This window comes from Asparagus officinalis, chromosome 7 (assembly GCF_001876935.1).
Source record: "Asparagus officinalis chromosome 7, Aspof.V1, whole genome shotgun sequence".
NCBI classification, from domain to species: Eukaryota; Viridiplantae; Streptophyta; class Magnoliopsida; order Asparagales; family Asparagaceae; genus Asparagus; species Asparagus officinalis.
The window spans coordinates 107,067,965-107,083,689 of record NC_033800.1 but is presented as its reverse complement, the minus strand read 5'-3'; the positions used below and the strand labels follow the sequence as shown (position 1 = coordinate 107,083,689).

At 35.8% G+C, this 15,725-nt stretch overlaps 1 protein-coding gene across 1 annotated transcript in view; it reads right to left on the bottom strand.

The window, feature by feature from the left end:
* Window positions 1-15,725, bottom strand: part of LOC109849709 (F-box/WD-40 repeat-containing protein At3g52030) — a 27,967-nt gene extending 12,242 nt beyond the window's left edge. The window contains exons 1-6 of the mRNA XM_020419577.1: window positions 15,596-15,725; window positions 15,313-15,499; window positions 12,626-12,680; window positions 11,822-11,920; window positions 9,743-9,846; window positions 8,897-8,986 (exon numbers count right to left, since the gene is read on the bottom strand). Of these exons, the coding sequence (XP_020275166.1) occupies window positions 8,897-8,986; window positions 9,743-9,846; window positions 11,822-11,920; window positions 12,626-12,680; window positions 15,313-15,329 (365 nt within the window). The 5' untranslated portion in view covers window positions 15,330-15,499; window positions 15,596-15,725. The remainder of the gene's footprint in view (window positions 1-8,896; window positions 8,987-9,742; window positions 9,847-11,821; window positions 11,921-12,625; window positions 12,681-15,312; window positions 15,500-15,595) is intronic.

Here is a 15,725-nt window from a genome sequence, read left to right as displayed (position 1 = left end):
TGGCTCAATTCTGGCTAAGCCACCAGATGGTGGTTCGCGTATTCCGGCAATTCCTGACGCTGTTTGACTTTTTATCGACGTTGTTTCAGACTTTGGTTTCCAGACTTAGCGTGGTTCCGGTGGCTTCTTGATCACCTCTTTTTGCCTCAGCTTCTGCGCTTCTTGCATGAGAATCCGTGTGTGCGCAATCAAGGCGCGACGCTTCTGAATGCGCTCCTCGAGGGTTGAGCGGGCCCGTTTAACATGGATCCATTCATCCGCTGTTGGTTTGGAGGAGAGGACATCTGTTTGCTGCTGGGGCACTCGGTGCCTTATGAGTTTCAGATCCGCCTCATAGCAGATCCCATTAACAAGCTCTAAAGCCTTGGCGAATTGACGCGCAAGCCGTTGACGCTTCCTTTAGCGAGCTCTCTTTGATAAAGTGGGTGCGGCTACAGCGGCTATCTCCTTGATTGAGGAGTCCAGATCTGCAGATCCGGCCTCGTTAGAGGCCAGAGGTGCGTTATAAGGCGAGATGGCAGCAGCAACGGAGGCCTTGATCTTCTTGCATTTGCGAGGGGCGGAGGGTCTGGAGGAGGACGACAGATACTCCTCGAATTTCAGTTGGTCAAATTCGTACTCGACTTCTTCATCAACCGGGATCTGGATCCGTGTTTGCGGCACGACAGCTTCGACAACAAAATTGTTGGCTCCCACTGTGGTCGTTAGCGTTGGGTCAGAAATTGTTGTTTTTATTGTCATCGAATCTATTATAACTTTAGTCGTTACAATAAACTCAAATAAATAAAAAGTCGATCTTTTTATAAGATCTTCTTACACAATAAAAATATAAGATTATAATTCCTTCAAATAACACACAACAGATGTTTATCGCCTGTTATTTACGTGAGATCTTTGCCTGTACCGGGGACGTTGATATCCGTGAACCGTCACGGATCAGATCCGGTTGACAGATTAAAAATCAAAGCTCCTACTTTACGAAAGAAGTATTCGCTGAAGTTGTAATCCCGACCAAGCGAGATTACGACTCTTCTCGGGATTTAAGACCAAGCTTAAATCCGGAGGAATATGGGGGAAAGGGGTTTCTGATCTCTCGAACTCTCTATTTGTTTATGGAGAAACTTCGCCAAGATCTGCTAACCCTCTGAAATTCGTGGCTTCACTCTCAATTTTGATAGCACATCGCCCTCTTGATGTCCGCCCCTTGAAATGAGACCCTAGGCCTGTATTTATAGGCTTAGGTTGAGGGGTTTTCGGATAAGAATGTTAGATTTAGCTCTATCTTCAGTTGATACCTGTATAACCACGTTTGTGGATGATATCCAATCAGTTGGAACACTCAGGAACGAACAAATCCCAAGAAAACCCGTCAAAAACCGTCAAAACGCGTTTTCGGACAAAATCTGTCGAACCGGGTTCAAATGAACCGAACGAGTTTGGTTCAGACGCGAACCACCATTTGGTGGCTCGGCCTGGTCCGAGCCACCAATTGGTGGCTGGGCCTGGGCCGAACCAGTTCGTACCACCTCGGGTATTTTGGCTCTAACTCTCTCGTCCGATCTCGGAATGAGCTGATTTAAGATGCGTTGGAAAGCTGACGAAGAGACCTACAATTTTTATCTTTTGAGTTTTTTCAGAATCAAATCGTATCATGGTCGAAATATCATCTTTTTGTGCGAGCCACCAAATAGTGGCTCCCCGCTCGCAGCCTTGCGAGCCTGTTCGTACCATCTCAAGTATTTTGGCTCTAACTCTCTCGTCCGATCTCAAAATGAGGTGATTCAAGATGCGTTGGAAAGCTGGTAAAGAGACCTACAACTTCCAATGGACGAGTCACTCATGGTGTGGGTGAGACACATGGTGTTTCGCCCCTTTTGGGCGAAACACAACTCCTGACTGAGTTGTTTTGCCGTTTCGCATGTCACGTTAACTCGTACACTTTACTGATTCACTTCATATATTTCGTTAACTTGGAGGTGGCTGATGAGTATGCAAGCCACTTGGAAGTGTTCGGTGAGCGTGTTGACCACTTGGAGCTGGTCGATGAACACGCGGGCCACTTGGCGGTGGCCGATGAGCACGTGGGCCATTTGGCGCTGACTGACAAGTGTGCAGGTCACTTAGAGGTGACCGATGAGCGCACGGGCCACTTGGTTCACTAATTCACTTCATGCGCTTGTCGGTGTCAAATGATCCTCTTTGACTCGGATAATCCCCTTCGACTTGGACAATGACGTTCATCGCCTTCTCTTTGTCTCGAGCTGTGTGCGAACACCTATAAGTATTTTTAGACGCCTACATTCACATATACCCATCACGTTATAACTTACTATTCATAGTCTTCTACTTAAATCCAGATAAACAATAATTTACTAGTAAATATATTAGAAAACTGTTTAGTTCCTTAAGTTATTAAGTTGCTCAATAGATGGTGAAAATGAAATTTTAAGTCTTTGATTAGAGGGAAGGGCTTATATCATGGATAAGGAGGCATTAAGCACACACCAAAAGAAAAAGGTTTATTAACAACCATAATTTATGTTGGACCAAAAGAACTCGTGTAATTAAAAATCATTAACGACCATCCCTTGTTAGTACATACATCAATTACGAGAGAACATTTTTTCCGTCGTTACTCTTAGTAAAAAAAATATGTCGTTAATGTGTTGATTAACTACAACAAACAAAATTAGTTTTAATAATATATAATTCCGTTGTAAGTAAACCAATTTTTAGACACTTATTTGAGGCATAATAAAGTCACTAACGACAGTATAGTTTAGTCCCGAATGATGTTAATATATTTTTGAAAAAGAAAAAGAAAACGAAAACTGAATGTGGGAAAAAGAATTCATGCTTGGAACAAATTTTGACTTCCCCCCGCTACTCAATTGTTGGGCTGAAGAGAGACCCACGAAATCTACACAAACCCAACCCGTTTCCACCGCTTAAACACGATCTTTGAGGGAAAAATCTCCTTGATCTGTTCAAAACCCTCTCCCTCTTTAGAACCCTCCGTTAGATCTCTCTCCCTCCCATCATCATGCGAAGATCCTATTGGGAGGATGCTCAGGTGATGGCGACGACAAGGGATCACCACTAAGCAATGATGATCTACCATCATTAACCGTAGATCCTATGGGGACAAGGTAATTTTTTGGTTTGCATATTTCCCCAACCCTGTCTCATAATTCTCACGTTTTTTGTCATTATAGTTTGGATTTTCAACTTCCCCAAAATTTTACGTTCTTTGATTTTTTTTTGAAATATTTTAGTTTAACATCAATTTCACACTTCAGATTCATCTCCTTTTTGTCAATTACTTGATCTTTTTGTCTATTATTGGTTAGTTTCTACATATTATTTGACGATAATGATAGAAATTCTTATGAACGAACCTGAGTTGGTGATGGTTAGAAAAAGAGAGGTAGCTGAGACCAAGCTCAGATTCTATGTAAATTTACTTCCATAGGTGCTTTAAGCTACTGTCAAACCAGAAACTTATCTCCACCAAGTACAAACTTTAAACCCATATTTTGTCTTGATATGCAGGTGCAGTGTGATTAACAAGAAGCTATTGCTAATTTTCATTCACTCGCGCTAAAATTGAGAGCTTATCTCATGGACATTTGCGGATCCACACTTGAAGGTTAAGCTGATCTTCATTCACTCTGCTTGCTTTGCTATTAGATTTGGCAAAAACAATAATTAATGTTCTTAGGATACTGTTTCAAATTTTCTAATGTATAAACAATGGAACTTAGGGGTGTTAAACGGTTCAGATATATCCGAACCGACCACAACCGCATGATGCGGATACGATAACCAAAATTTGAAACCGACCGGATACATTTTCGGTTTCGGATATGGTTTTCCCTTTTCACTCGGATACGATTCCAGGTACGGTAATCAAGTTCATCTAGTGGATACGATTCGGACATCTGGATGTTCATTTTAAGAAAAAATATGAATAACAATATAATACACTTGCCAGGATTTGAACCTTGGCCACTTAGTTATAAAGCAATTAATCTAACCACTGGGCTACAAACGGACCCGCTATATACTAATTCGCATATTACTTAACAAAGTTTGCGTTTTTTCCCACTACCCTCCACCATGTCACTAAAATCCTAGTGCTATAAGCTAAATCGGACTGTTATATTATAGGTATTTGTTCAATGTTTAGATTAGATAAGTGGTTCCATCTGTATGTACTATCCTATTCTACGTGATTATACATTTTTTTTGTCGTCTGATATATGTGTGAGTCATATATATTTCCTAAATATCCGATTTGTATCCGTGAATATAACCGTATCCAATTCTCTAATATCCAAACCGTATCCATGTCCTTTTAGCACAGATATAGTCTTGACTTTTTCTAACCGATGCATATTCGTATCCGTATCCGTATCCGTATCCATTTTTAGAATGTGAATATAGATATGATAAGTGTTATATCCGAACCGTATCCGAACTAAATGCACCCCTAGTGGAAATGCAATTCGTATCCTTAACATGAAATTCATACGGTTGAACTTAACAGTTTAAGGCTCTACATAGTCTATTTCGGTGGTCCTTAAGAACTATTCATAAGTTTGTTTCCTTTTGGACTTGACATTGTCATAATTTTACAATGAAATCTAACTTTTTTAGAGTACCTATCACATGATTATCTCTGGTTTTATATAGATCGTATCTAACCAAATATGTACATTGAAACTTGAATATAATTAGGTAATGAAACTTAAAGTATCTAACCAGAGGTCTTGTTTGCGAATGTTTAAATTCCCAAACTATTTTGATATTTTGAGAGAATTTAGTGGTTGGCGTTAGATCTTAAAAAAGTTTGGTATTCTTTTTTTCAAACAGATCTTAGAATGAATCTTCTGGATATAAATTTCTGAGTAAAGTCTACTAAACTAGTGTTGTCTTCTGTTCGTTTTGTCGATGCTCCCTGCTTCTACTATATTTCTCGTAAGATTGACTGAAACTTCACATGCCTACCCTTAGGTACTAATTTATGTGCATTGTTTATATACTACAGCTTACTGAATCATGTACCTCATGACACAAATCCAACGTTTGGGTTCACATATCATCTGGGAACCATTTCTAGACTAACCAGATCTAGATAGTACTGAAAACAAGACTAGAGCTTTTTGAATTATTATGCTCTCATGGACACTTAGCAACTTGACACAGGTTCATTTATTTTGGTTGACCAATTAGTATTTTTCTATTACAGATGGACTTTTGTACTCGATGGGAGGAAATGGAAGCTGTTGTTCAAAAGTAGAGGGAGGAAGTGATAACTGCTTGCCCAAGGGATAAAGAAGAAATGAATCCTACTCGTTAGAAACTCGATATGTTTAAAGAGTGGCTTTTTCTGCAACAATAAATAGATTATAAGTTTATTAAATGCTTTAATTTGATTATCTACCAAGTACCAACTACAATGTTTTGCGCTTATGGTACGATTTAGTTCATTATGACAAGTTGTGTGGATGAATTATGAATAGGATGGATGCACAAAGGAACTTTCTCCAAGTAACACCAGATCCACAAGCTCTACGAAACTTGTAATATAATGAAATCTGAAAGAGTAGTCTTTTTTGCTAATTTTTCATTTATAACTTGTATTGTATTTTAATTGTATTTTAATATGCATGTAGTAAAGAAGAAAATTTGTGTTTAACTCTTAACTTTGAAAAATCTACTTTTTCGTTATATCTTTTGTGCTTTATCTGATGGAAGACGCAAATGAAAGTATTGGATATTTTTGTGTTTACCACCTGACTGTGTTTGATAAATATGTAACTAAGCATGTTTGATAAATGTTTTTGTGTTGCTAGTAATAAATGTTGTGCTGGCTACTTTCTTCCTTTTAGAACTTAATGCTTCTCGTTGAATTTTGTTGATGTTGAATTTTGTTGATGACTGATGCAATTGAGATGTTAGTTTGGATGACCCATTGAGGTGCATGCGGTGGCGAGGTGAACACCAGTGATGAAGCTTGCATCCTTGTTACTCTTCTGCATAACTTCTATAGAGAGGTGGTTTTTTTTCTAGTTGATGTCTTATTTGTTGTCTCTTTTGCTAATTTTAGCACTGTTATTTTGGTTGTCATTTGTGTAAACATGTTATCTATGGGGTTTTTGGTATGAAATGGATATAATTTATTCAGTACCAAAATGATGATAATAACACATTTACTTTCCTCAAACAAATTAAAAACTGATAAGCGCAAACATTGCTTATCAGAGAGACAGAAAAGACCCCACTGTACAATTGAATGACTCAGAAACCCCTACCTCTCGTCTACGTGTTTGAAATCAAAATTATACAACCATCTGAATATGTACACACTGCAACTAAGAGACACGAAGCCAAAAATATATACTCCCCTCTGCCATAGAGAAATGGACAACTCTATTAAAGTCACACGTCTGAAAGCTCCAGATGATTGAATACCCTATATTTTGTCTATGGATTGTAGGTGACAAAAGATTTGGGTTTTGGATTGCCACCTCCTGGACAGTATGCACTTGGCATGTTCTTGCCAAGTTATCCAAGTTTGAAGGGAACAAAGAAAAGTTATTTTTGCGAAAATTAATTCTATTTTTGCGAAAAACTATGCTCCAGATGATTGAATACCCTATATTTTGTCTATGGGTTGTAGGTGACATAAGATCTGGGTTTTGGATTGCCACCTCCTGGACAGTATGCACTTGGCATGTTCTTGCCAAGTTATCCAAGTTTGAAGGGAACAAAGAAAAGTTATTTTTGCGAAAATTAATTCTATTAAGTTTCAATGTGTAAAAACTATGCCAGTTTTTTGTTGTCCTTATGTTGTTTAAAAAAAATTCATCCTTTTTTTTGCTTGGGATTTCTTTCTTTGCTTATTATATGTTTTTTCTTTGTATTCTTCTCTTGAAAACTACCTATGTTTTTATATTTGTATGTATATCAGGTATGCTCTGATTCAACAAAAACTTAATGTATAAGCAATTATGGGATAGATTATTGAGTTTCCATGCTCTCATGCAGGTATACTCTCGGTTCCCCACAAATACCTTTCCTACTTGATATCGAGCTCAATCCATGCACATATTGGGTCACAATGGCTTATGATTTATGGTCTTTTTTACTGGTGTCTTAGAGTCAAGGAGTTGTTATGAGAACTTGAGTGCTATTTCCTTTAAATTTTTTTGGGTTGTAAAGTTGTATTGAAATGTAGATCTATGTATGCTTGGATTGAAAGTATGTACTAGAGAAATTTCTTCATTAATAAAAAGTTCTTTCTCCATTCTATTTACTTTCAGCCTTTATTTGGTAATTAACAAAAGTTTTCTTATAGACACATTTGTTAGCAACCTAATGTGGTTGCAGAGGGCTTTTACTAATGACGCTAATTTTAATTGTTAAACAGGTTGAGATATTGATGTTAAGGTTAATACTGACGGCTATCATCTTGCCATTAATATATTATTAATGATGTCTGCTATTTGTCATTAATGTATATTGATGACGGAATCAACTGCCAGTTGCGTCAAATATAACTAAATTTATCTTTACATTAACGTTGGTATATGTTGCTGTTGATGGTCTATTTTCCCTCATTACATTTTTAGATTAACGACAGACCATAAACGTTTAATTACAATTACATCAACATTAGCCTATAAACTCTGTCATTGTCAAGCTTTAACAACCGATCACATTTTTCCGTCATTGAATGTCATTAGCGTCGAAACCATTAACGACGACCCATAGCGATGAAGCACTTCCATCATTAATGCCTATTAATGTCAGATTTAAGGCCTAATTTACGACATTTTTTTGTCGTTAATGGACATTTTTCTTGTAATCAGAGCTGCATAGGCTAAATATGAAAATCAGTGTTTTCAATGCGCGAGGCGCAATGCAGGGCGCAGAGTATCTTTACGCGCACATGCGCAAGGCGTAACGCGATGTGCGCGCCCAAGTGATGCGAGGCACACACCGTACACATAATTTTTCACGATAGATAATCAAGCATGAAAGAACATCTTTATGAATTCACATAAAAAATATGTCATGATAAATAATATCTTACCAAAAATCACAATATAAGGTCTTAATTCAAATGCTAACACCCAACATAGTAGCATGGTTCATAATTTTTCAAGTCAAATGTCAAAACAAGAGTAAATCGAAGTAAAGGAGTATTTACAATTCTCAATTAAAGTTACAATCCTCAATTGAAGGCTACTAAAAAGTCATAATGGATTTATTTTGCTTTTTGGGATATGTATTATTGAGTAATAAAGACTCAATTAAAATATTAACAAAAATATGAGGGTATATACTACATGCACATTGCGGAAAGTCAGGATGCATGCGAGGTGCAAATGCCCTGCTGCATCAGATGTGGGGCGCTTGCCAATGCCCCGCATCGCAAGGCGCATGAGGCGCGCGTCTCTGAAAACATTGATGAAAATGTTTATTTTTTTTATTTTTTTGAAAATATGATTAACAAAATGTAATTAGTGAGCATCGGGAGAATGATAATCATGAGCAAAAAGAATCACAGATTAAAACTTCCATATGCATATGCTTATTCTAGTAGATGATTGAATTTTTAAACAATTAAATAATAGTTTAGCATATATGCTTAACAATAAACTCAAATTAATCCCGTAACTAAAGGAAGTGAATGATTGATGACGGCAAGAGTATAGATGCAAAATTCATTTTTTTTTTCTTTCGAAGGATATACATGTAATTAGACTTTTTTCAACAGGTAGATAAACTAAAACCACTAAATCTGTGAGAATATATGTGCAAACAAACAAAGAATAAATCATCTCAAAATGGAGTAGAAAATAAATAGAAAACACAACTACTTCACCTGATTATCCTTGAGCATCTCCCAGTATACATATCCAATACACGGGCTCTGCCGTCATCGCAACCAACCACAGCTTCTGGATCAATATAGCTGCAGGAGTGAAAATATAAAACAATTAAAAGTATGTAAGAGAGTTTGTGATATTACTTAAAAAAACTTTAGAAAAATTAGATCTAAAACTGATTCCTTAGCCCTATAAGCCACAATGTCTTTCTCTAACTTCTTTGATTCATCAACAAATTACTCAGAAATTATGTTTCACAATTAATTAACTGGAATTTTCTCCTTTTCTATTAAATAAACTCAAACTTCATGGATCATTTTTTTTCTTTTGAATACGGCAACATCGATTGATTCTATCTAGCTATGTTTTCAGTATAAAGTAGGACTAGAAGAAATGTGAAAAGAAAGAAGGAAAAAGTAACAGCTATGCTCATGGGATAAAAGTTGAGGGTAAAAGATACAAAAAGTTTTCAACAGAATATTTTCACGTTTAGGTAACAGAAAGTATAAACGTGTATTTACCAAAAAAAGGTATAAACGTATAATTTTAGAAAATACTTGGTTATTTAAGTGCAACAAATACAAGTGGGGTATATAAGTGCACACTTTAGTAAACTGTAGCTATTTAGGCGCAATAGTAAAGGTCTCAAGCAAAATTCAGGCAATGGACAAAAGAAAAAAAAAATACTAATATGCAGGATACTAGGTGATAATAATGGAATAAATATAGCATAAGATTAATTATATTGTTGGTAATAGCTGAAACAAATACATAGAGGTACCAAAGACATACATCAGTAGAAGCTAAAATCAAGTTGAATGAATAAATATACGACAACCTACCGCATGCACAAACCACGTGTTGAGCTGGCTTCACAAAATTGTAATATGCTTCTTTTCCCATTACGTCTCAATATGCACATTCGACCACTAGAAAGACCTACAATCTTAAATTTTAACAATGAATTAGGATATCAAATGGGTGACAACATACCTCTAAATTGAGATGTTATTGTGCCAAGGCATTTTTATTTTCGTGAATATCGTGACAAAAATGTGATCTCTTGATTCTAATAACTGACAAGGAATGATCTAAATTAAGGCATGCCAAATTTGCATAAAAAGATAAAATTTTGTTCAACATACATACACACACCATACTCTGAGAAAAAAATGTATTAATATGTTAAATATCGTTTTATTTAGCTATCTGTAATAGAGAACAGCTTCTGAGGGAAAAACCAGTCGAATACTGGCCGATTCATCACATTATGCATTTATTTATGTACCAAAGAAAAAGCTATGAGTTCTTATATTTTGATAAATGCTCCAGCTACCGCTATATGCCAGCTTATATAAAGCACTCATATAGCTGGCTGCTATATTTTAAGGAACACTGTGTATATATAAAATACAAAACAACATAGTATGTGACATAAGAATATCTGTTGATTATTCAAAAAGCATATAGATATAAAAGATCAGCCATGGATTGCTCATGGAGTCTTGTGTCTCCCTGTCATAGATCGTAATATGCTCCTATCAATAAGACATTCTTCCTGCAGAGATTCAGGGCTAAGGCAAAAGTGGGATTAACCTTGAAGGAGAAAAACACTATATTATTTCTATTAACACATCGCTAGATTTTTTCTACATTTCCAATTCTCTTTTATCTTACAAGAGTTCTTATACTAGATCTTATCTTAATGAGGTAAAAGAAATCATGATGCAGCTTCCAAACTTTTGATGTTTCTGTCAACAGTTTGTAATAGATCCAGGACACCTCCTGATGCAATCCTATGATGAAGGTTTAGCTGAAAGAAACTTTATTACCAAGGGGTTTCTCTTCAGAACTTTCAAGTGGCTTCTGAATTTTCAGATCATTTACAAAGCTCGCAAACTGTACCCTTATGGATCTAGCTGCCAGAACTGCACCCAATCTTGTTGTTTGAGTTTTTGCATTTGATCATGAGCCATTAGCAAAACTTAAGTTGTGGATATGAACAAAATATTGAGGAGCGAGTTTGAGCATTTTGCTCCTTATAATTTTTATGTTTGTTATCCTCAGACAATGATGCTTCTTTTCTTTTCTTTTCTTTTTTGAAGTAAAATTTTTATTTAATATTCTACATATATAGGGAAACTTTTCCCTGAGAATTACTCACAACAGGTTTCCTGAAAACTTCATGTTTTGTCATTCCATAGAATGAAGGGATTATATGCACTGTTCACCTTCATCTATAAACAAAAATTAGTCTAAAAGAGATAGAACTCAAAAGGGTTTTTTTTTTTAAACTTCTGGCATGATCAGCAACATTCTTTTCTAAATAGTAAAAATGACATATCTCAAGTAAGTTTTCAGGCCAAACCTCTCATAATTTAAATAATTTCATGGTCGAGCAAGATAAACGTGAAATATAAATTATACCGATTATGATAATGTATTTATATCCCATATTTCTAAACACGTCCTCTCAAAGTCCTTGCAGCAGTGGTTCCTTGTAGATGCAGTGGAACTATAAATTATGCAAAGCAAACTTTTGCACGTAAGTTGTTCTCCTGTCAGATAATAAACCAGTTGTACTGCAGAAAGCGTTATCAAGGCTAAGGCTGCCAAACCATGAGGTGCATGTGAAGATAAAACACAAGCAAACTGTATAATGCATGCAACTCTTGTTTAAGCTGAAGGAACAAAGGTGGGTAACACAATGATAATAATATACATGTATAATGTTAGAACATGGGCTGCCATGTTATATTTTCATAAATTTCTGATTCATTAGAAATTTTATCTGACAAGAAGTTTATATAAGGACAAGTTGCATATGTAATTCAAATCAAAGTCAATTACATCTTGCAGATGTAAACCAGTACATCTGTAGAAGAAAATAATAAAATTTCAATTTGTCATATAAGCTATACCTTGCCCTCATCAAAATCATAATCTACTAACGGATTCATGTCCGGTACAGCATACTCATCCAAGCTGTTGTAACTTTCTGCTGACCATAGCCGCAGTACCTACATATGAGGAAGAAATTCCAGGATGTGATAGGAATAGAATATTGGAGAACCATAAATATGAATACTACAAACTTCGAAATATATGTCCTTAAGAGATACCATGGAACAAACTATGTACCTATATGTCCTTAAGAGATACCATGGAACAAACTATGTACCTATGGAGTGTCCACTGGAAAAAGAACACCAAATTATTTGAAAATTCCTTACTCAAACAGCACCGATGACACAATTACAGTATCTTACAGGTATGTATTTCTACGACGCAAAGAAAGAACAGATAAATAAAGCTTAAAAGAACTGCAAATCATATATGATTATATGTTATTGTTACCCAGTTACATGAAACCATCACGCTTACCTGTACGATAAGAATCCAAAAAGCTACTTTTATATCCTGATACCCATTTTCAGTGATCGACAATAAATCAGCAAGTAGAATGCCGTAGAGGTTATTTTGCACTAAACATATACTATCTAAATTCAATAAATGAGTTTAAGTCAATAAAGGCAATGACAAGCACTTGAACTTCTTCATCAATCATCTTGTGCTGAACAATCTGACATTATGACAGCAAAATATAATTGATAAGTACAAATTGTACCGACATAATATACCTGCTTTCTGATACTTTCCTATGTCTTGTAAATTGAAAATATTCCTAGCTAAATATGTTATTTGTTATTGAAAGACAGTCTTACTTTATCCTCTGCTCCTGTGAGTATTAATCCTCGCTTCATACGACATACATTAATCCTAGAGTGAGAAAATAAATTAGTGCAAGATGAAAGAAGTTAAATTTCTTTGCCTAAAATTTTATAAATAAATGCAACAGAACACAAATAACAAAATTTCATTAAGGGACTGAATCTGATGCAAAATAACCCTGAGATTAGTTTACTTACAGATCATTGGGATAAAAATATCATGTAACTAAGCTAAAACAACATTCATGTGTTTTTATGCAAACCCTGAAATCCATGTGTGAATCATGATGGACAAATATGATTACTACAGAAACTACTCTCAGCTTTGAGATTTTGGAGCCAATCCTAGCTGAAAATTAAATGATTCAGTACTGGTTCTTCAGATTTTACCCATCTAAATTGAACAGAGAAAAAATAGGACAAGGTGCCCTATTCAATAGATAACTGAAAACTAAGAGAATAATGGGAAAAAAGGAAACTTCAAATAGAGAAACTAATAAAAATGTCATATGAATCTCAAAGAAGAGTACTTTAGTTAGACTAAGAAATATTATTTTTGAGGAACAAACAAATATGAGACCTGTCTTTGAGTTTTTAATTTGAAGAATAAAATAGACAAATCATACATGGGCCAACTGATAAGCTCTATTTATTAAATTTATTTTCACAATTAGATCCAATATAGATGTATAAGAGACACATCAGCTACCAGATTTCCATGACGAAATAAATGTTTGTTTGCAGAGATCAATATGTTGCTACAATCATTTTTTTTAATCTGGTTCTTTTACTAAAAAATTAGAACCTGGAAAGGCAATACAAATCCAATTAAAAAAGAAATGTCTTGGAATGCCTCATATTGTAAATCAAATCCTGAACGACGCTCATCCATACCTTTAAAATGAAGTTGCTTTCCTTACAATGTCATATATGTTTACATACTTAAAACCCTTTTACCAAAATATAATAGATTAATGGGCATTCAGCAGAATCAACAATGTCCTTCGAATGTGTAAGGTGGATAAAATATGCGAGTCCTAAATAAAAGAGAGAAAACAGTTTAGATATGTTGCTTTCTGCCTCTAATCTGTAGTCGTCCTCTCGTAAAAACATGCTCTGCCAACTGCAAAAAGTCCATCCTACTACATAGTTAGAATCAATCACTACTACCTGACAATCTTGACACTACATGATCATGTGACTTCTTTATACATATACCTACATATCAATCCAAGTGTTCAATTTGTTCATAAACTTGAGTTTCTTCTCTAGTAAAGCATGACCACATTCTTGGATGTCAAAGGGGAATAGTAAATATCATTAGGTGCTAAAATTTAATAAGAAAAAATGTTGAATTTCAAGCAGTTGTGGTTAACCCCAAAATGACATGATTTTCTTAGATTTTTGGTATATATACGCCCCCCCCCCCCCACCCCCCCCCCCCCCCCCTTTCCTTTCTTTAGTATATTGCAGATTATTATCTGGTCAATTCAAACTCGCAAAGAGAATTGCTAAGTCCAAGTTTACAACATGTCTTCCTGAAATATAAGTTTGCATGACATGTCCATTCTCTTTGTGCTTGGTGTAAGGTAGAGAAGTAGATATAAGGAAGATAGGTAGAGAAGTAGATATAAGGAAGATGGGTATAGTCACTAAGATTGTTGTGACTATGGGCCTATGGTGTTCCTATGAGATGGCATTTAGACAATCTAATGGCTATCAAGTAAGAAAAGCATGTGACACTGTATGTGCGCCAAGTGTGAACTGGTTGGCAAAAACATAGGTTTGGACCTTTCAAATAATTTGGGAACTATTATATAGAGGATACTTTCTCCTTTGGAGAGTTGGTACCTGAAGCATAGATACTACAAGTTTGATCATCTGCGACTGATGCTCACAGATTTGCAAATGTTATTTATCTCAAATATTATACATATAGTATATGCCCCTTTTGAGAAAAGTAACTATTTTATACATTGTTTTATTAAATTTAGGTAATTATTTGAATATCAATCTGAAAAAATGAAAGTCATTCATAGCAACTTATTATATAGGAATTTACGAATCAAATAAGGATGGAAGTTCTTAAGCATTAAGTGAAAGTTTTTTATAGCAGCCAATGAACTCCCCATTATCAATGAGGATATTAAAACATGCCTCAAGAGGACATGGGGGTGAACATCCTATAACCAAGGATAGAGCAGAGAGCACTACAAGGCTAAACAACAACAAAGTCTTCTATCCCAAGATTTTGAGCTCGGCTACATGAAATTGAATCCTACTCTTCCACTTAGTTATGTTGGGAGCAATCTCCTCCACTAAGTTAATCATTGTTCACCGTCATATCCCTCTTAACAACTTCCGACCAAGTTTTCTTAGGCCTCCCTCCGGTCCTTATTTCTCCATTACTCATAAGCTCACCGCTTATCCTAATTGATCTATTTAATGATCTTTATTGTACAAGGCAAAACCATCTAAAAACGATCCTCTCATTTTTATCCTGAAGGAGCAACATATAGCCTTCCACGAATATACTCATTTCTTATCGCAAGTGTCTGACTTTAGAATGCTGAACTTCCCTAAAATCACATGTTGCATACAAATCATAAATACGAAAACAGCTTGCGTCTATTGAAACAACGGGGGGGGCGGGGGGGGGGCGGGGCGAAAGGTAAAGTTACCTGGCACGAATGAGCATTCCATTGACGAATTTGAGCAGAAGAAGCTAGAAACCCCAACCTATGCTGCTCCATCGCTGTATACTCAAGAAAACTCTTCATCGACGTCTGCGAAGGAACCGAAGCATTAAGGTTTACCCTCGCGTAATACAGATCCCTCATCAGAGTAGAGGAGAAAATTGCATCATTCCTAGAAAAAGAAACACAAATAGTCAAACTTAAATTATACAATTATTATTATTATCAGCAACAGGCTAGTGATTTATGAAAATTTTAAGAAAAAGACCATGATTTGCAGACGATGGAGCAGCGGATGAGGTGCACGTGATCGAGGAGGGAGAAGATGGCGCAGAGGAGATCGGTTCCGAGAGAACGAATGGGAGCAGCGTTGTCTCTTCGCTTTCCGCCAGCGGCGG